General features: G+C 36.3%; 3 protein-coding genes across 4 annotated transcripts; 2 read left to right on the plus strand and 1 right to left on the minus strand.

The window, feature by feature from the left end:
• Positions 1 to 157: 157 nt before the first annotated feature.
• On the plus strand, positions 158 to 964 carry LOC117577652 (probable 28S ribosomal protein S25, mitochondrial). Its single transcript, XM_034262539.2, has 3 exons — positions 158 to 389; positions 466 to 660; positions 724 to 964. The coding sequence occupies exons 1-3, from the start codon at positions 253 to 255 to the stop codon at positions 893 to 895; spliced, it is 504 nt and encodes a 167-aa protein (XP_034118430.1). The 5' UTR covers positions 158 to 252; the 3' UTR covers positions 896 to 964.
• On the minus strand, positions 893 to 2,485 carry LOC117577651 (probable RNA-binding protein 18). Of its 2 annotated transcripts, XM_052006207.1 has the most exons (4): positions 2,410 to 2,485; positions 2,210 to 2,333; positions 1,901 to 2,112; positions 893 to 1,310 (listed from the first exon to the last, which is right to left on the minus strand). In XM_052006207.1, the coding sequence occupies exons 1-4, from the start codon at positions 2,419 to 2,421 to the stop codon at positions 996 to 998; spliced, it is 663 nt and encodes a 220-aa protein (XP_051862167.1). In that variant the 5' UTR covers positions 2,422 to 2,485; the 3' UTR covers positions 893 to 995. The 2 variants fall into 2 exon arrangements, with proteins under 2 accessions (XP_051862167.1, XP_034118429.1); XM_034262538.2 differs by lacking the exon at positions 2,410 to 2,485 and having other exon boundaries at positions 1,901 to 2,068; positions 2,212 to 2,333.
• A 431-nt stretch (positions 2,486 to 2,916) lies between these two features.
• Positions 2,917 to 10,154, plus strand: LOC117571025 (leucine-zipper-like transcriptional regulator 1 homolog). Its single transcript, XM_034252989.2, has 6 exons — positions 2,917 to 4,002; positions 4,974 to 5,282; positions 5,355 to 6,464; positions 6,521 to 6,696; positions 6,758 to 6,936; positions 7,996 to 10,154. The coding sequence occupies exons 1-6, from the start codon at positions 3,107 to 3,109 to the stop codon at positions 8,398 to 8,400; spliced, it is 3,075 nt and encodes a 1,024-aa protein (XP_034108880.1). The 5' UTR covers positions 2,917 to 3,106; the 3' UTR covers positions 8,401 to 10,154.
• The last annotated feature ends 11,650 nt before the right edge of the window (positions 10,155 to 21,804 follow it).

Genomic DNA, 21,804 nt, shown 5'->3' on the forward strand with positions numbered 1-21,804 from the left:
TGTGAATTAAAATTATGGAAATAATAATAATGCTATATATGAAAATTTAAAATATGAAAATAAAAACGATTAATCAAAAACTGCTAAAACATCGATATATTGTCGTGCATCCATGACAATATTCATCGATGTCTAACATCTGTTTAATTTTGATGTCGATATACAGGCGCAGGTGTTGAAGTTACACAAGTCGACCAAATAACAAGTATAAGTTTTGAAACGTGCGCGAGTTGAATTAAAAAACGCTACAAAATGCCGTTTATGAAAGGACGTGAACCCATACGCCGTACTCTGCAGTACTTGAAAATGGGCAAACTAGTTTTAAAAGATAAAGTAGCCATATTCAGTGTTAACTACAACACATACGGCAATCATCACTCTGGTGCTAGGTGAGCGGACCGACTCTAACTAACAAAAACGTTGCTCACGTTACTAACAAACGTTACTGCCTTGCCTCGTTAATAGGGACTTTGTGTTCTGGAACATACCGCAAATACAGTTCAGGAACCCAGACGTGCAAGTAGTCACAATCAAGAACACAACACCGTCGCCATTTGTCCGCTGTTACTTCGACGACGGCCGTGATATTATCATCGACATTGACAGTCGATCTCGGGACGAAATCATTGAGCACTTGGTTAAAGTGGTAGGCAAGACGCGGTTAGTATGCAACAAAACATATTGATAAATATACATATTGATTTGTTTTACTTTGTTTCGCAGTGAACAACTCGATGCGGAGGCAAGACTGGCGGAAAGTAAAGACAATCCGGCTAACTTTGGATACGGTTGTGATCGTCACTGCATCTGCGAGATACCTGGTCAAGTGCCATGTCCAGGCACAGTTCCATTGCCGGAGGAGAAGCGTGGCAAATTTATCTTTGCGCCGAAATAATGTGAAAAATGGTTGCATTTATTAAATGAGTCCGTATATATTGATAAATTAAACGTAGGCATATTGTTATATGTAGCTGTGTTTTTATGTTTGCATTGATTCAGTGGCGTTTCGAATGCGGTGGTCGATGATGATGATATGGCGCAGATGATTTGCTTTTACTATATTTTCCATGTAGACCGGCGCTACGTTGAAGCGTATCGCGATCCTTATTGAATTGATAGCGTTGAATAAAAGATACATTTGGCTCGCGCCCAGTCGTGTTCAGCTCAAGATTATCGTCGGCTTGTCGCTCAAGCGTCTTTAGTTTGGCTTCTATTGCGCGAATCGCTTCCGTTTTACTTATCTTCTCTTCTCGCCTGCCAGTTCCTAGTGCTGGTATCTCGATGCGAGGCTTTGGCTTTTGTAAATCGTCCTAAAGAAAGAAAAGACACATTTATGAGATACAACTGTCACGTAAATATTGATGAATTTTAAAAGGCTCCATTACACTAGTCACTAACTATCCATTCGACTAGACCCTAAGAGGTGTCAGTTAAGCACAGGTGTTAACTGCTCTTGGAATAAGCGAGTGCTCAACACAATCGTTGTTTTATAGCAATGTAACAGTAAAAGAGTATGTAAGAAGGCTAACAAAACGATATATACATAGCGTGAAGAATTGGTTGCTTTGGCTATATTATTATACTCTATAAATTAAATCTAAACTTCAATAAATAAAGTTATCTCTAAATGAATAATTTTCAATAATAAATCATGAAAAATATGGCCTGAAGAATTGGTTGCTTGGTTTCTTTGGTAACATTATTATACTCTATACATTTTTCCCAAATTTCAATAAATATATATAAATATGAATCGATAATATACAATAAAAATTTCTAAATAGAATGAGATTTTCAAATTATCTCTGCCATACACTGAGTATTTGATTCCCCACTATACTTTCCGTATCTGGTGTTAACAACCCCCGTAGATACAAATGTAAAATTCAAACACACTTACATATTTGATATTCTTGGCGAGACGCACAGCTATGGAGCGACTGCCAACATTGGTACCGTCCAGCTTCCAGAGTGCATTAGTGGCGCCCTCGTTCTGGGCGAATGTTACAAACGCGTATCCTCGTGACTGGCCGACCATTGGTCCGCCCTTGTGAAAGAGCATGTCAAACTTTTCAATGGCGCCGCATTTTTGCATTAGTTTGAGAAGTTGAAACCGATAGTTGTCAAATGGGGAAAAGTATGTATACATATTAGCACAATTGCCCAATGACTTAAATTAAAACAAACAATTGTACACAGTTCACAACTTACTCGGTAATCCGTGCATCAAGATTGCCTACCCAGATGCGTCTGTGGTCCTCGGAGTTGGCATTGGAATGTTCTGTTGGAGAATTCCGGCCAATACTGTTATGTGCTGTGCTCGACGAGCCTCCCTAAATCCATCCAAGAATATAAATAACACAAATATTATTAACAAATAAAGAAATTGTTTATTTCTGCTTAGCTCACAGCTTGCTCCATATTTGGTGTAGATTGTAAATAACAAAAAGAAATATCAACCCTGAATGAATTGCTATCGATAAGTCCATAGTTAAAATATCGCTTGGAATGGTAAGCCAGCCAATTGCTAAAAACTTGGAGATTCGTAATATTTTACATTGTGAAACATTTTAAAAATATTATTATTATTTTACTTGTTTTTTCCCCTAAAAATATTTGGGTGTTTTAAAGAAATTTTGAATTTCCGTTCACTTAAGTGTTCGATAAAAAAAGGGCAAAATTTTGTTATCGAATAATATAAGCCATGTTTATTTATTAGAATTTTACTTAAATTCAAATGCAATAAATAATATTGTATTTAAACATGTAAAATGATTCATTTAAAACAATAGTAACAGCAATTGTCTTAATTTTGACGGCAAATGAACAAAGCTTCGTTAGGTTAATGCTCGCCGAACTAGTTTGGTTCAAATAGTTCCATTTGAGTGACCTTTGGAGTTAAAGTTGCTCTGAACGAATCAAAGAACACAACTCGAAAGAAAATAACACATACATAGAGAAAGAGAGAGAGAGAGCATTAACAAACATAGTAGAGAAATATAAATAAATAAATAAAAGCAGAGCAGGCGCAGGGCAGCAAAAGTCCTGCAACGTAAATTGTATCAAGATAAGCCAACGAAGGAGATTCTACACCTGTAATGCTTTAATGCTAAAATCGATACTTGGCGCGGACACGAATGGTTCTGCGGAAGATCTGCGAAGCGGAGGCGTTGGCGGCGGCGTTGCCAGCGGCAGTGGCAGTGCAAGTGGAAGCGGGGGAGGCGGTGGAGGCAGCAGCGCAAGTGCAAGTGCAAGTGGAAGTGGCGCACTCAGCCGTAACAGTTGCGGCCAGGGATCCAATTCGATATCCAGTGGCCTAAGCACTGTCTGTGGCCAAGTCCAAGTGGGAGGCAGCAGCAGTGTTCCCGGTAGTGCGAGCAGCAGTCGCTCAAGTGTCAGTGGTGGTGGCAGCACACCAGCAACTGTCTATTGTCCCGCCTGCGTAGCAAGCAGTTCTCAACAGCAACAGCAGCAGCAACAACAACAGTTGTCCTCGAGTGCTGGCGAGGCTGTGTTGGTGCATTGTGACAGCAAGTCGGGCAAACGGATTAAGCCGCGCAAGAGTGCCTCATCGGTGGGCTGTTTGGACGCCCAGCATATACGCAACAATCTGAGAATGTCCACCTCGAGTTCCATGCGCAGCACACGCGGCATTGCAGCCGCCGCCGCTGCTGCCGCCGTCGCAGGCACCAGCTCCAATTCCGGCTCTGGAGGCTCCGCAGCCGGTTCTTCGGCCTCGGGAGCCGCAAGTGGAGCAGCTGGCAGCAGCAGCAGTAGCAACACCTCGGCTTCGGCGATCATTCCCTGCGGCAGTGCCTCGAACGGAGGCAGCGGCAGCCTCGCCTACGATACCAGCAGCAATGGCAGCTGCAGCAGCGTCAATGGCAAGGCGGGTTCCCCTGGCAGCTACAGTTGCAATGCTCTCAATGTTGACTTCAATTCGTACACATCGACGCATCAGTGGACGCGCATGCTGGAGTGTGCTGAATTCGTCGGTGCCAAGTAAGTAGCTTCCGAGACAATGGAAAAGTCAGTACAGTGCACGTTCGATAAAAGAATTTCGGCTGATTTTCAATTGTTCTTAACTTTATTTCTGTTGTATCTATTCAACTACTTACATTTATACATTTCCATTGTCTTTTCTTTATCTATCTATGAAGTCAACCGAAAATTCAGTACAGTGCACGCTCGATAAAAGAATTTCGGCTGATTTTCAATTGTTCTTAGCTTTATTTCTGTTGTATCTACTCAGCAACTTACATTTATACATTTTCTTTGTTTTTTATTTATCTATCTATCAAGTAAACCGAAAATTCAGTACAGTGAACGCTCGTTAAACGAATTTCGACTGATTTTCATTTAATACTAACACTATTCCTAATGCAATCTATATACATATAATCTAATCTGTCTATTATATTCAACAACTTACATTAATACATTCTTTTCAATTTCATTTGGAATCTATCTTTTTGAAAATTCGTAGGAGTTTTCATGTATTGTAACATATTTGAACATTCCTGGTATTTCCATTATGTCCACACAAGATTCGCAATGCATTTATATAATATAACATCAAAGTCAATTATAATAATGAAAAGTCTTAGTTGATGCATTTATCTTGTTTTAAAAGCAAATTTGCTTTTGATTTCTAACAATATTGAAATATATTTAAAAAAATCATACGAAATAATTTTTTAACAAGATCTTGATTGTTTTTATTTTAGAATTATGTAACTGAAAGATTTTCTATATTATGATTAATGAATAGATTAGTGCATAGTACATCTCTCTCTTTTAAAGCAGATGTTGGTTCCTTCTCAGGTCTTTCCCTGCTCAACTCTTCTATGGCTTTACCTAATATTTATTTCTAATGCAACAACTTTCAGAACTAACCACTGCAGAAAAACTGTAATGTTCTCTTCTCTCAAAGTTCACTGTACTCAAAAAACTTGCTCTAATCTCTTCCTTAGACGGAGCAAGCACACGGTGGTCGCCTACAAGGATGCGATGTTTGTCTTTGGCGGCGACAATGGCAAGAACATGCTCAACGATCTAATACGCTTCGGGGTGAAGGACAAGTCATGGGGACGGGCTTGTGCCACAGGAACACCGCCGGCGCCACGTTATCATCACTCGGCTGTCGTCTCGGGCAGCTCGATGTTCATCTTTGGCGGCTACACCGGCGACATACACTCCAACTCGAATTTGACCAACAAAAACGATTTGTTCGAGTACAAGTTCTTCAGCGCCATGTGGGTGGAGTGGAAATTCTCGGGCAGGTAAGAACACAGAACATCTTTAGCTTATTTTTAATGATAAACAACTGATGAATCAACCATTTGTTTGGTTAGGCAACCGGTGCCACGATCCGCACATGGCGCCGCTGTGTACGACAACAAAATGTGGATTTATGCGGGCTACGATGGCAATGCACGACTCAACGATATGTGGACATTGAATTTAACCGGCGAGAATCATCAATGGGAGGAGGTGGAGCAGAAGGGCACACGTCCGCCGACCTGTTGCAATTTCCCGGTGGCCGTTGCCCGCGATGCCATGTATGTGTTTTCGGGCCAAAGTGGCTTGCAGATCACCAACTCGCTGTTCGAGTTCCATTTCAAGACACGCACCTGGCGTCGCATTTCCAATGAGCCGGTGCTGCGTGGCGCCACATCGGCGCCGCCATCACGTCGCTATGGCCACACGATGGTGCATCATGATCGCTTTCTGTATGTGTTTGGTGGCTCGGCGGATTCAACGTTGCCCAACGATTTGCATTGCTACGATTTGGACTCGCAAGTGTGGTCCATCATCCAGCCGGAGCAGAACTCGGATGTGCCCTCGGGCCGGGTGTTTCATGCGTCGGCTGTGATCAGCGATGCGATGTACATCTTTGGCGGCACCGTGGACAACAGTGTGCGACGTGGCGACACGTATCGCTTTCAGTTCTCCAGCTACCCGAAGTGCACGCTGCGCGATGACTTTGGCAAGTTCTTTCAGGAGAAACAGTTCTGCGACATACAGTTTATCGTTGGCGTCGAGGAGATACGCATCCAGGCGCACATTGCATTTGTGGCGGCGCGTTCCAAGTATTTGCGCAACAAGATCTTGTCGGCGCGCGAGGCACGGCAACAGCAAATGGAGAAGGTCTATGGCGTTGGTCAGGTGGATGCCCAGGCATTGAATACGGGCGTCGGTGGCGATCGTGTCCCGATGCTGGAGGTGCGTTTGTCGAAGGCATCGCCGGAGGCATTCGAGATCATACTGAATTACATCTATACGGATCGGATTGACTTGAAGGATTCGTATAGCAAGAACATTATCATATTGATCACGGACATCTATCAGCTGGCTGGATTGTTCACAATGCCACGTTTGGCCCAGGGTTGCATTCAGTATCTCGAGTATAAGATCAACAAGGTGAATGTGCTCGAGGCGCTCTACAATGCGGACAAAAGCAAGTGAGTGTTGTTTGCCTTTTATTTGGTATTGAATAACTAATGATATTTGTCTTTAGCATTAAGATCATCAAGGATCATTGCATGCAGTTCATCATTAAGGAGGAGAATTTCACCGAGGTTGTCATGTCCAGTGAGTTCAGCGATCTTGACAAGCCGCTGCTCGTCGAGATCATACGCAAACGTTTGCATCCCAGCAAGCTGGTGATGGAAACCAGTTTCGAGTCCAACATCGGTACAGCACAAAAAATACAATATTTTATATATTGCATACTATATATTGCATGTATTTGTAGGCACCACTTTGGAGTTCGATTTGGCCACGTTTCTGGAGTCAACGGGCAAGGACTTTTGCGATATAAGCCTCATACTGGAGGATCATGTGATACTGGCCCACAAATCTGTGTTATCAGCACGTTGTACCTATTTCCAGGGCATGTTTCGTTCGTTCATGCCACCGGATAATACCGTTAATGTAAGTATGCTAATTTAATTAAGCAATCTGTTACAACCTTTAAATAATATTTTTGGGACTTATCAAAAACTACCTTACTAACAAATGATAATGTTTGTTCTAATAACACTTTCATATTCACAAAGTCAACACATAAAGTTATCTCAAAAACTTTGTCTTTTCGACCAGTTAAAATACATTTATTAGATTATGTTAAAGTTTTACTGCATTTAAGCGATTTTGTAAAATATACAAATAAATATGTATATAACACAATTGAACTTGCTTAAATAAGAGAAGAAAAAGAGTACAGACTAGTTTAACATTTTCTACTTACAGCAGATTATATGAATATTGAATGAATAATGCAAGGAACTGCATTTAAGCAATATTTCCATTAAAGTATTTCATTATACCCGCTACCCATAGGGTAGAAGGGCCTGTAACAAGCAGAAGGAGGCATCTCCGACCCTATAAAGTATAAAAATTCTTGATTATCTTCAACAGCCAAGGCGATAAAGCAATGTTCGTCTGTCCGTCCGTGCGTATCAACACCTAGACCTCAGAGACTATAAGAGATAGAGCTAATTTTTTTTTGACAGCCTTTGAAATGTTTGCACGCAGATCAAGCCACGCCCACTTCCGCCCCGAAAATCGATAAAAAAAAAGGCTTGAGCCGATTTTTGTTACATACAATAATAGCTACAGTATTTATGATTTTTAAAAATTTGGTTGCAATCAGATACAAATTCTATAAGTTATTGGAAAAATGCTTTTGGATAGGCAAAAACGACTACTTGCTACGGGTCTGAGTAGATTTGGTTGACAATCCGGTACATTTTGCACTTTACATATAATATATATTGAATACAGTACTATATTAATATACCAAATATAGCTATTGTTATATTTTTAATATTTTGCGTTATATTAATTCTTGCTTGCAAATTGCTTCTATTTAAAATGGGTAGCGGGTATCTCACAGTCGAGCACACTCGGCTGTAGCTTTCTACCTTTTTTGTTATTTTTTCATTTTCATTATTATGAAACTATTAACGACTCGCTTAACTCGTTGAACAGATACAAATTGGCGAAATTTCACCTTCACTGGAGGCCTTTCACTCGTTGCTACGCTATATTTATTATGGAGAGACTAAGATGCCGCCACAGGATGCATTGTATCTGTTCCAGGCACCGTGCTTTTATGGCCTATCGAACAATCGCTTGCACGCATTTTGCAAATACTCGCTGGAGCATAACATAACGTTTGAGAATGTATTGCAAACGCTGGAAGCGTCCGATATAACGAAAATCTATGACATCAAGGAGTATGCATTGAAGTTAATTGTGAAAGATTTTGCAAAGGTCGCCCGGTTGCCAAAGATAGCCGGATTGTCGCGTGAACTGTTGCTGGAGATAATACGCGCTGTGGCCGATTCGCAAGGCGAGTTTCTGACCCGCATCAATATCAATACCGATATCTGAAAACTAGTGCTGCTACAGCCGGCTTTGCAGTTGTTGCTCGCCTGGTTGCAAATCGGTCGTAGCACGTAGAGCAGCAGTAGCGGTTGATAGCGCAATATACATACATACATATTTACCATATATATATATATATACTATACGATATACTATATATCGAACTTAATACCCTCCACTTTCACCTTCATTATCATAAAGCACGCATCCAATCCAAAGATAGAGCGAAAGAATGAGCGAGCAAACACGAATTCGAGCGAGATAGCGAGTAGGATAAGTTGATTCATTAGATGTGGTAGTCAGTAAGTGGTAAAATGGTTAGTCAATAGATTTGTATAATGTCATGCATTCTGTAGGACACAATCTATACTTGCTTCGACATGTTCGCGTCCGTCAACTCTTCAACATAGATTCTAATTCGATTTGAATCTCAAAAAAAGAAAAAACTAGTTTTTAATTGAGTTAAATACTTTACAAATTACTTTAGAGCAGACAGAGAACGAAGGAAATTATGCAGTAGAGATTATTTGATGTGCAACGTGAAAGTATATAAACATATTATTTAATTATGTTGAACTCAAAACACGTATGCTTATTATATATACATATATATTACACATGCATATATCCACTCTATATATAGCATACTATATATAAATGTATGTTGAACTAGACGTACATATTCTATCGCACAGATATACGGTTATTTATCATTTATATTTGATGTATGATGATGTTCTTTTGGCACTGCAGTTTAACCAATAACTTAACTAGCTCTAATTCATGTCCTAGCTCAAAGCTTACACACACACAAACACACACACACATTTATCATAAAGCGTAAATGTAAACACGATATTCAAACTGTACTCTTAATTGTTCATGATTGTACTGTACTTATTAACAACAATCCCCTGTTCGAAACGCATATTTACCTAATTAAAAACACCCGCCAGTTAGATAAATGAGCAATAGAATACAGACAACAACAACAACAAAAAAACAGTTAACGATTTACAAAACGTAAAACAGCAAAAAAAAAACGTGAGCAAATAATTATAACAAAAAACAAAATGAACAAATTTTAAGTCAATTGCAACGATTGAACACTCTTGTTTTTCCAATTTTATAATTATTACAAAAAAAAAAAAAAAACAAATATATATATATATATATATATAGATTTTACATATATACATAAATATGTTGTTTCTTGCCAGATAAAGATGATAGTTTGATTTTGATGACAGAATTGTGATAGAAGTTTCTGTTTAAAATGTATAGTAATAGTATTTTAGTAATAATTATTCTTATTACTAATTGATTTCACTTTACATTTGATGCATCCTCTTTCAAAGCAATATTATTTGTAGAATTATTATTTCACTTTTATTTTTTTGTATGCCGTTATGTCTTCTCTCTTTTGTTTTAAATCTTATATTGTTCACTTAAGAGAAACTACTCATTAAGAAATACTATATGACAGATAATGTTATTAACTAGAGTTTAACATGAAAGTTATTTCGATGTTAGTTTTGCTGCTCATAAGTTTATCATTGTTAGTTACGATCGTCTGATCACCGAATCAGACCGTCTTTTGATCCAATAAATATATAACTACGCATAAAACTATCTTCATCATTCAGTCACTCCAACAATCATTCCCATAATATTGGAATCGAATTAAAAAAGCGAATCTCTTTAAAAAGTAAACTTATTTGATATACTTTTGTTTACAGTATTCCCGAAAATGTGCATAACAATATTATGTTTTGTTTTATTTCCAGCAAAGTCTTGAAAATTATATTGTGCCAAAACTATTTTTAATTGAATTTTGCCTAAAGTTAATGATTCTTGTACATTTTCTTATCTTGCATTTGTAACACATTCATCAAGGTCACACACACACACACAACCACACACTCACATCAAGCTCTGCCCTCCCTCAAAAAAAAAGAATGAAAAGAACAAAACAATTTTGAATATTATAAAATTATATGAGTATTATTTATTAAGCATAGATTATATACAATAAACAAGTCAAATATACAATTGAATGTGTATGAATGAAAAATAAAGTAAATTGTTGTTTTCATTTTCATGATGCCTGGGAACCTAGAGGGAATTGAGAGATTCGATGATGGGGGAATAAACCGAATGTCGGAATGTGCCCAAGGGAATAACAACCATAATATGCATACAATTGTCAAAGAGTGCCCTTGGGTATTTTTAATTTCTGCCAGTTGAAAAGCTCTCTCTCACTCTCTCTCTCTCTATACAAAATATATTCCAAAAGGAAACTTTAACAGCACAACGCCCACACACACACGCACACGCATACACAAAGCTAGAGAATGTGCTAATGTAAGTTGGCAATGGCCCGAGGAAAAGTTACAGAGATACAACAACTACAACAAACAGTAACAACCACAACAACAACAACAATGACAATAATGTGAATGAGTATAGAAATACAAATACCTAATAAAATTGTAGACAAACAAACAGCAGTATAGCTAGAAGGATAGAGGAGCGATTAGAGAGAGCGAGAGAGAGAGAGAGAGCGAGCGAGTGATGGGAGATGGGAAGATGGATAATATAGATAGCACAGCTCAATGGAATTAAAACAAAACAAAAGGCTGCCAAGGACAAAGCCAAATCGAGTTGAGCTATGTCGCCTCGGCAGCTCTCTCGCTCCCTCTCCCTCTCTCTCTCGCTGGCTTGCTTATCAAATGCAAATTACAAAATCAAATATGCCAAGACCAGAGAGTTTGCTTCCCCTCAGGCAAGCCAGCCAGGCAGCCAGGCAGCCGGCAACAGTCAGCGTTTTTGGCAACAGTTTGCAACACTAGAGAAGCAGAGTCTGAATTGGCCAGAGCTGTCTTTAGTTCTTGGAAAAAAGGCTACAGGCAAAAATATTCGAAATTATAAAATTGAAGGCCAAGAAAGGGTTCAATAAACTTGTTACTTGTTCAAAAGAGACATTTCAATTTCAAACTTTTCACAAAATTATTACATTATTCAATATTTAATGTCGATCTAAACAAAAACTGGCAGAAATGATGTTCAATAATAATTCCATATATTCGAGACTTATTATATATATTTCGTATCCTTTTGAAAATAAATTTAGATTTTGAACTTTTCAGAAAATTATTACATTATATGGTATCTCTATTTATATATTCCTTTTAACATCAATTATTTAATGTCGATCTGAACATTGCAATTTGGTTAACATTTGAAAATACATTTAAATTTCGAAAATTTGCTATACTCGTACAATCTTGCATGCACATAGTATAAAATATGGTATATTTTGAATGTATTAGTATTCAGTATATTTAAGTATTTTTCAGAATATTAGTTTGGTATATTTTGAGAAAAATACCGTATTGTTTTCCTTATACTAAAAATGAGTCAAGCACACTCGATTGTAACTTTCTTACTTCTTAAAGCTATATCTTTGCAATATTCTTCAGTTTGTAGCTGATTTTATTTACTAGACATTGGCTACAAATGACCTCCAATTACGATTGTAAAAACATTTAAATTTAAGCCTTTTACGAGCAAAATCTATTATATAGTCTAAATATCTATTTATACTGTAGCTTTTTTATAATAAATATTTTTTTTATAGAAAAAGCAAAAATAGTTCTATACTTTTGCAACTATCTAAAAAGATAGAGAAACTATTGACTACATTGGTTTATACATATATTCCTTTCATAATTAATGATGGCATTGTTGAACTTGCACAATATATTCTTAAATTTATTGATGATTTTCTTGACTAATAAATGGCTATCACGCCGTAAAATAGCCAAATTGCCAACTCTAACGCTGGCCTTGCAACTGTCATACTTTCAGATACATGCTGGTACATTAAACTGGAGATGGAGCTGAAGCTGGAGCTGAAGATTGAGATACACAACTGCACGCTTGCCAGTGCCTAATACGACAATATACGCTCTCTATCTCTCTCGTAGACAATTCAATTTATTGGCATTGGCAACATGTTAAATTATTTGAAAACTATCATATGAATTGTGTGCCCCCGGGGTGGCAATCGAGACTCAAGTTTGAGATGTCCATACAACTACATATAACTACATATTTGTAACTTTGTCTGCTGGAAAATACTTCAAAAGTTCATACAATGTCAGTTATTATGTGACAAATTTCGTCAGAGTCATGCTTGAATATTTATGAGCCTATGTCTCTCTTCTCTTTTGTCTATGTTTATTGTGTTGTCTAATGACAATTGCACCAAAGGACTAAACTAATCGAATGTTTCTCCAATTAATCGGATTGTGCAGCCTATTAAAGTTGACGTCTTTTTATACCCGCTACCCATAGGGTAGAAGGGTATTATAACTTTGTGCCGGCAGAAAAAGTATGTAACAGGTAGAAGGAGGCATCTCCGGCCCTATAAAGTATATATATTCTTGATCAGCGTCAACAGCCGAGACTAGAGGTGGGCGCGGGCCTGTATTTTGAGGCCCGGGCCCGCACGAAAACAAACTCTTTTTTGAGAGGCCCGGCCCGGCCGAACACGAAACTTTTTCACTAAGGCCCGGCCCGGCCCGGCCCGGCACGAAACTTATTTACACATATAAGGAAATTCAAAAGACATGTAATTTATATCTATAACACAAAATGTGTTATAATTGCCATTATAATTAATGCAATAGAAATGCTTCCACACTTCACTCCTGCCCTTTTCATTTTGAATAAGCTTTACACATTCACTTTTTTTTATTTACAGCGTCCTGAATTGTTTGTCGCGACATATTTTAATTTTCACAGATTTTGTAATTTCACCACAATTGTAATTTCACCGCCAATTTTTAATTAGTGGTGTGCAAACAAGTAAAATATTGTATTAGCAAATCGATAGTAGCATCGATAAGCAATTAAAATGCGTTAAATGACGGTTCTAATTCGATCAAATCAAAATTTTTTTCGGGCCTATTTCGGGCTTTTACGGGCCTATTTTGGGTTTTTACGGGCCGGGCCTTTTTTCTAAAGCCCGGGCCCGCACGAAGCCCGTACGAATCTTAATTTTAAGGCCCGGGCCCGCCCGAACCCGCTCCGGGCCTGTGTAAGCCCGCGGGCCACGAAAAAAAAGCCCGGCCCGTGCCCACCTCTAGCCGAGACAATATAGCAATTTCCCTGTCTGTCTGTCCGTCTGTCTGTCCGTCTGTCTGTATGAAACACTGGATCTCAGAGACTACAAGAGATAGAGCAATATTTTTTTTTCGACGGCATTTGTTATGTTTGCACGCTGATCAAGTTTGTTTTAAAATTTTGCCACGCCCCCTTTCGCCCCGCAACTCAAAAAAAATCAAATAACAAGCGTAATTTTAAAGCTAGAGCTGTTGGTGTATACAATAATAATAGTAATATTTATGATTCCTGAAAATTTTGTTACGATCAGATAAAAATTGGCAAAGTTATTAAACAAATACTTTTGTATGGACAAGAACGCCAACTTACTAGAGGTCTTAGTTACTTTAACTGACAATCTGATATATTTAGCACTCTATAGTATGCCATGAATGTAGTACCATATCAATATACCAAATTTGACATATATATTTATTATACGTTTTTTACGGTATATTATTTTGGTATATTTTAAGAATAATACCGCACACTTTTATTAAAAATGGGTTGAGGGTATCTCACAGTCGAGCACACTCGACTGAAGCTTTCTTACTCAATTTTATTTTTTTGAAGTGACCCAATTTTAATTATAATCGTAACAAGTACTTGTTTCAAGTGGCTTAAAATTTCAAATCCGTTTTAATACACTGTAGGTGTAGCTGAATGTCAATGTTAAACTAAAACTCATAACAAACATTTGTTATATCAGTATTCCGAATCGAAATGATTGAGGTGCATAAAATGAATAATGTTGATGAAAATTCCTTTTAAATAAAGAACAAATTCTGCTCATCTAATGAATAATTTCTTTATATTTTCAGGGTGTATTTTAACCCAGTGAATTAGTTGATTTGCTGGCAACCTTTTCAATTTCTGCTAATTCGCTGCCGCTGTCAGTTCTCAGTGCTCAGAGGGGGAGAAAATGTCGAGAAACAAGAAAACAAGAAAATAAATTCCTTTGCCGCCTGTCAATTTATAAGTTCATAATTTAAGCCAACAAAGCCAAAGCGATCGAAGTCAATCAGCTATATAATATGTATGAACTAGAGTGTGGAATTGGAATGAAGTGAGTGAGTGGGAGAGAGGGGGAACAATGGTTAGCAGGGGGGTGGATGAAGAGTTTTCTCCTTTTTTTTTTTGTTGGGATGTTTGGGGCTCGTTTCGTGATGCTTTTTAATATCCGTTTCATGTGGATTTATGCGCTTCAAGTTCACGCTGAGCGCCAACACATAAATTTCATGGCAATTGAAGCACGCCAAAAAGAACAACAACAATGTGAGGCAAGCCTCACTCCCCTCCCCCTCCCACTCCCGCCGTGCCCCATTTCTTTCATTGAACCCAAATAGCTGACAAAAAAGGGTTAACTTGTAATGGATGCGGATGCGACAGCGACAGCGAGAACTTTCCTTAAATTGACTTGTGGCATTTTTCAAAGTTTTACCAAAACGATTCCCAATTTTGCCGCTGACCAACTTCGATTAATTTATAGGGTTAAGGATTTGCGCAGTTTCTTCTCCGCTTCCACCTCTTCCTCCTCCTCCACCTCACTTTCACTTTGCGGGGGTGAGCTGGTGGTAGACAGTGTCCATAAAGTGTCATTAAAGTGGCTGCCTGATTAAAGGCATCAATTTGATGCCCATTCTCATTCTCATTCCCATTCTCATTCCCGAGAACACAACTCAATTCGGCCCCATTTGCCCCATTGCATATCCATGGGAGAAGTTTAATTAAAAAACTGCGCCCCAAGCATCGAAACTTGCATCGCTCTGCATCACTCTCAGTTGGCAAACTGTCATTTACCCTGCACATTTAAATGCACCTAATAATCTACAATTATACATAAGTAGCTCAAAATAATTGTAATAGTGGAACGAAATTACTTAAATTAAATAAGCTATAGAAAGAAATTCTGAACTCTATAATTATCTACAATAATATCCAAAATAAAAGTAACTAAAATAAAGAAAAAATTTCGAAGTTTGCTAATGGAATTTCAAATAGTTGGTGAATAATTTTATTTATCTTCAAACTATTTTAACTATACATACAAATACATACATATACAAAGAAGAAAAACAAAATGTTGCAATGTTGATCTAAAAAACAATTAAATATTATATATATGCTACTTTTGGATAATGTTAAAAAAAAACCATTAAAATTTCGATTTCTTTAGGACATGACCAAATTATTTGCTATGAAATCTTGCATATTTTTTACGATAATGGTATATTTCAAATATAAAAGTATATCGATATACCAAATATAGCATTCGATATATTTTGTTTTTTGTTTCAGAATATTATTTTGGTATATTTTATGAAAAATACCTTACTGTTTGCTCTTATTGAAAATTTGTAGCGGTTATTTCAACTTTCCTACTTCTTATAGCTACAATCTGTGCAATATTCTTCAATTTGTAGTTGATTTTATATACTAGACATTGCTCTACAACAAAATATTGCAATAAAAATAATTTTAAGAAGTAAATGAAATATTAAATTATTCTAATGACATTTGAAATAGTTGATAAATTGAATTTTGCTTCTATTGATATTGAGTTTCCATTTTTAAGTGCTCTAAATTTGTTTAAAATTATATGTATTAAGTATTTGTCATGAAAAATAAGAAACGACAAAAATGAATATTACTAGAAAGATAATTTCGAGGATTAAACTAAATGAAATACTGTTTATTATTTTCAAATTTGTAAATCAACTAATTAAACAGTTGTTTAATTGTTTTTAAGAATTTAATGATATTTGGTATTTAAAATAAGCTTAAATATTTCCAATATATTTATCATATTTTAAATCAATTATAAAATGCATATTAAGACAAACTAATTTAAAAATAATTATTAAATAGCATTTTGTTGGTAAAAGTGTAATCAAATGGAACTTTGAGAAACAATTTCTAGAGTTTGCCAAAAACCGATTATAAGAATTGAAAACTTGTGAATGGCAAACAAATAAGCGATATACCCGGAGTGCATGATAGTGGGAAGCGAGTATTAAAACAACACCTGGCAATTGAAGTTTAATTGGGCAGACAGAGCAAAATGCAATATAAAGTAATTACGTTCTGCCTGCTGTTGTTGCTGCTTGGTGCTTCTGCTGCATGGCAATCCTTAACCGTTTACCCGTTTAACCGTTTACCCGTTTCACCCGATACAGTTGCAGTTAAGCTTATGACATTGACTTTTATTCGGGGGTACAGTCAGCGCAAAGCATTTAAAAGCTCATTTGCAGGCTAAGTAAATGCTGTTGCTTGGCACGTGACACGCCCCCCGCCTTCCCCACCTTTCCCCCTTCCCCCTTCCCCCTTCCTACACCCAATTGTCATGCTTGATGACATTCACTGAAGGACATTTTGACGTGGTGTCAGTTTAAAAGGAATTGAGATTGAGCTGGTATTGGAGAGCCGCTCTCTCTGTCTCTGTCTCTCTTTCTGTCTCTATCTCTCTCTTATCAGCTTTATGACCAGCGATAGTTTTCATTTAGTTTATGGCACTTTCATCCCGAGTAGTTGTTGTATTTGTGATTCGCCTTCGAGTGTGTCAAAAGGTTGAAGCTCAAGCTCTGAATATTTGTGCCCGCACATAAGCATTTGCCTTCCTTTCCTTCCCTCCCCCCTTCTTCCCCTCTCTTACCCCAAACCCAAAGTCATGTCATTTCTGTTTACTGTCGAGGTGGCAAAGAGAAGAGGAGAGAGAGAAGCAGCTTCGGCTTTCGTGTCCTGTGCCTCAACTGATTTCCTGTCGCGACGTCAACGCTTCCTTTACTGCCGTTTAACTTTTATACGAGTCCCTACTAACACCCAACTTCCCCCCTTCTCCGCTTCTCCGCTTCCACGCTCCCCACCTAGCTAGTCCCTTTTGGCTAGCTCACGTGTTGTAACACGAAATCCGTTTGGCACATGGCATTTTGGGCGCATCGTGTGCTTTATGGACCAAATGATTGCCTGCTCAGGGGCTCAGTTGATTCGGCATGGCAAAAGCAAAGGCAAGCCAGGGCCAGCCTTGCTAGTCAGCAGCAAACACGAATTTGCTTTTCAGCACGCTACCCAGATAGATGTACTCACAGAAAAAGACAGAGTGAGAGAGTGAGGGAGGGGGGATGAGTGCGAGGGAGATGCATATATCTGCTAATAAGTAAAGCTCTTCAGCTGTAGAGCACCCTTTTCACCCTTCCTCAAGCTCTCAAGTACACAAACATACATTTTTACTCACATCCAGTTGGATGTTTGCTCGAGTACTTACACTGCTATTTACTTTCTCGCACACTCGTCAACAAATTAAATACCTCTAATAACTTTTGCGATCGTTATGAAATTTTCAGAATAGCATGCAGAGAGCACAACATTTCAATTTCAACAGCAGGTCACATTCAATTTGAAAGCATTGCGTATTAATTGAGTTCTTAAAACTTGGGGTATTAAAGCAGCTTTGCTTACTTTCCAATTCAGTTATATTGTTAATTGTTTATTTACTTTAAAATTCAAATAGTTTATATATTTATATTAACATAATAGTTTATTGTATTGATTTATTTAAACTAGAATCTGTGTCTCAATAAAATTAAGTTATTATTTTGAAGCTTTAGTAATTTCTATTTTGTTGATTATTAAAGATTAATATAATTATTTATTGTATATAAATTATACATTAAAATATTATAATAATATACCACTTATTTATTTATGTAGGTATTTACCACAAGCTTAATAAGTGTTTATTAATTTTTGGAGATGTTTTTTTTTAGCGTATTGCGATTGCTAAAAAAAATGCTCAACTTTTCAACAGTATTAATCAGTTATGCGTTCAATTACTTTAATTTAAATGTTGTAATTAAAAGATTGCGGCTTAATTCACCATTAAATGTATTGTACATATTTGTTCGTGCCAATTACATTATGAGCAGAAAATTATTAAAATAATAAAATGACAGATCTATTTTCATGAATTATTAATAAATCCATAAAATTAATTTAAATCCACAAAATGTTTTTCCATCTTCTTTGTTGTTTAATTATGTGCAGCACTTTTTATACCATCTACCTATAGGGTAGAAGGGTATTATAAATTTGTGGAAATGTTTGTAGCAGGCAGAGGGTGACATTTCCGACCCTATAAAGTATATATAATCTATATATATAACTACAGATTCTATGATTCCCACAAATTTGGTTGCTCAGATCAGATAAAAATTGTAGAAGTTACTAAAAAAATATTTTTGTATGGACGCTTTCTTAGTACGGGTCTTAATTGCGTTGGCTGACAATCTAGTATATTTTACACTCTAAGGTATATTTTCAATATAGTACTATATCTATTTATATATTTTGGCATATTTTAATATTTTTGTGGTATATTAATTTAACATAAATTAAATCTGGTATATTTTGTACTGTATGACATATTTTGAATATAGTACTGTATCTATTTACCAAAAGTATTGTTGCGGTATATTAATTTGGCACAAATTAAATCTGGTATATTTTTCTCTATGGTATATATTTATTTATTTTGGCACATTTTAGTATTTTTGTGGTATATTAATTTAATATAAATTAAATCTAGTATATTGTGTACTCTGCGGTATATTTTGAATATAGTACCATATTTATTCATATGTTTTGAGATATTTTAGTATTTTTGCAGTATATTAATTTTGTTGAAATTAAATCTGACACATTTTTTTACTCCATCATATACATACATTTATATAGGTTGGTATAGTTTTAATATTTTTGTAGTATTTTAATTTGGTATAAATTAAATACGGTATAGTTTGTACTCTATGATATATTTTAAATATAGTACTATCTATTTACCTAAAGTATTTTAGTGGTATATTAATTTGGTATATTTTAAATCAGGTATATTTTGAACTCTATGGTATATTTTGAATGGAGAACTATATAAATATACCAAAAATAACCTTTAGCATACTGTAAAATTTTTGATGTATACTAAGTTAGTATATTTTAAGTATAATACCGCACCGTTTTGCTCTTATGGGTAATAAGTATATCACAGTCAAGCATACTCCACTTCAGCTTTCTTATTTGTTTTTTTTTATTTTTGTTTTCTGTTGTTATCGAATTAACAATGGAATTTTGACCATTCCATGAAAATGGCATTAAATGAAGTGTTGTGTAAATGTGAAATGTGCGCGTTTGCATTTGATGGGATTAAGCAAATGAACGTGCACGTGCATGTTTATGCATGTCAATAGTGAATAGCATAAATATTTACTTAAGCAACACATTTCCGGTGTGAGTTTGGTTGCTGTTGTCGTTGTTGTTGTTGTTGATTGATTTGAAATGAACATTGTTAAGCTATCAAATATCAAACTGTCCCACATTTGTCCTCGGGCAAGTCATTTTGGAATTTGCGCCTGAAGCTATGCAATAGTTTCTTTTGCATGTTGTGTGTTGGCAAACGCACACAAAAGCCCAAAATTACACAATAATTTTCATGCATGTAATTATCGCACACAAACAAACACATACACAGACTGGAGGGCAAAAGGTGCGGAGGAAAGTGCAAATTGTTCGAGTGGCTGCCACTAACATTTGATAGACATTTACACTCAACTTCTCCCCACACACTCGCTCTCTCTCTCTCTCTCTCTATGTCTCTTTAAGTGTGTGTGTGTGTGACTAATAAGATTACAAATTATTTTGGCTAATTGCCTCTGACATAACTAATAACAACTGCAACAGCAGGAGCAAAGCTCGCAAAGCTACTTCGTGAATGGCAGTTGGAGTTAGTCAGAGACAGAGACAGAGACAGAGAGAGGGAAGGAGAAATGACGAGAGACAACTCCTATCGAAAAGCAAGACTCACGTATACACACACACACACACACACCACACGCACACACAGATGCGCACGTAAATATCGTAAGCTACGTGGCCTAAGCTTGCAGAGAGCATTTCCGCCCTGCGCCTAATTGTATGCCATAAAATAATAATTACAAGCCATGCATATGGCTCCTTCCCGACATTCTCTCTCTCTCTCTCTCTCTCTCTCTGTCTCTCTCGGTTTGAGGAGCAGCCAGATTTCCGTTTCAGTAACCTACGAGTGCGGTTCGCACCATCAAATTGCATTTGCCTATTGCTTACTGCCCAAAGTGCAATCAATTTCAACAATTGAAGCTGTGCAGTCTTTCATTAGAGCCCGAAACCTCTCAAGAGGATGAACTAATGGAACGCCTTAAACTGTAGCCGCAGCTCAACAAATTGTTCGAGCTTTTAAAGTATGAAAGTTAAAAGCTAACTGGAATCTGGAATCTTTGGCATGTCATTGGTATTTATTTCATTTCGTTAACTGAGTAATTTGTGCATCTTATAATTGCCTTTTATTATTAAGTAATTACAAAATTCCAAGTCAAAAATATGTGAATTTGGTATAATTTCTAAGCCATTGTTAATAAACAAATCAATTAAAAACAAGATAAATAAAAATATAACAAATTAATATAACACAAAAATACCAAATGTAATGTTTGGTATATTGATATAGTGCTACATTCAAAGTAGCCATATATATTTGTAACCATATAGTACAAAATATACCAGGAAATATACCAGCAATACCATATATATATCTGCCAAAGCAGCTAAAATATAATACTAAAGTATACCAAAGGCTGTAAATGTATTTTGATATAGCACTCCATTCCATAAAATACAAAATATACCAGATATACAGCCAAAGTATCGAAGACCCGATTGAAGTAGGATTTTTTTGCCATTCAAAAGTATTTCTTAAATAACTTTTTTAATTTTTATCTGATCGCAACCAAATTTTCAGGAATCATAAATACTGTAGTTATTATCGCATGTGCCAAAAATAATTAACAACTCAATTAAAAATCATCTTTAAATAATTGAATAATAAAAATAAATTGATTTTGGTAAATTTTATTGTAGAGCAAATTTGTTTAGGATTAGGATTAGTTTTTCCTTTTTTATTGTGCATTTCTTTCTAGAAAAGTACAACATTTTAAATCAAAAATATGACAATATATGGCATATTTGTATAGAATATTTTCTTGGTATAGGTTGTTGAGTGCAAAACAATGTACAATTAAATAATATATTCAAACAACTACAAAACGCTGAAGTAAACTTAACTTTAAGTTATGATATTTCAACTACATTGAAGATTTTTGATAGCCTATTTTTAGCTAAATTTCAATACCAAATATGTTTTACATTCTGCGTATTGCT

Source organism: Drosophila albomicans, chromosome X (genome assembly GCF_009650485.2).
Source record: "Drosophila albomicans strain 15112-1751.03 chromosome X, ASM965048v2, whole genome shotgun sequence".
Taxonomy (NCBI): Eukaryota; Metazoa; Arthropoda; class Insecta; order Diptera; family Drosophilidae; genus Drosophila; species Drosophila albomicans.

Excerpts from the sequence above, each read along its gene's own strand:
- LOC117577652 (XM_034262539.2), top strand. The coding sequence starts at position 253 with ATGCCGTTTATGAAAGGACGTGAACCCATACGCCGTACTCTGCAGTAC. Across the intron at positions 390-465 it reads AATCATCACTCTGGTGCTAG|GGACTTTGTGTTCTGGAACA; the intron begins GTGAGCGGACCG and ends CCTCGTTAATAG. Across the intron at positions 661-723 it reads AAAGTGGTAGGCAAGACGCG|TGAACAACTCGATGCGGAGG; the intron begins GTTAGTATGCAA and ends TTTGTTTCGCAG.
- LOC117577651 (XM_052006207.1), bottom strand. Across the intron at positions 2,113-2,209 it reads TGATGCACGGATTACCGAGT|TTCAACTTCTCAAACTAATG; the intron begins AAGTTGTGAACT and ends ACAACTATCGGT. Across the intron at positions 1,311-1,900 it reads TCGCCAAGAATATCAAATAT|GACGATTTACAAAAGCCAAA; the intron begins GTAAGTGTGTTT and ends TTCTTTCTTTAG.
- LOC117571025 (XM_034252989.2), top strand. The coding sequence starts at position 3,107 with ATGCTAAAATCGATACTTGGCGCGGACACGAATGGTTCTGCGGAAGAT. Across the intron at positions 6,465-6,520 it reads TACAATGCGGACAAAAGCAA|CATTAAGATCATCAAGGATC; the intron begins GTGAGTGTTGTT and ends ATTTGTCTTTAG. Across the intron at positions 6,697-6,757 it reads CAGTTTCGAGTCCAACATCG|GCACCACTTTGGAGTTCGAT; the intron begins GTACAGCACAAA and ends ATGTATTTGTAG.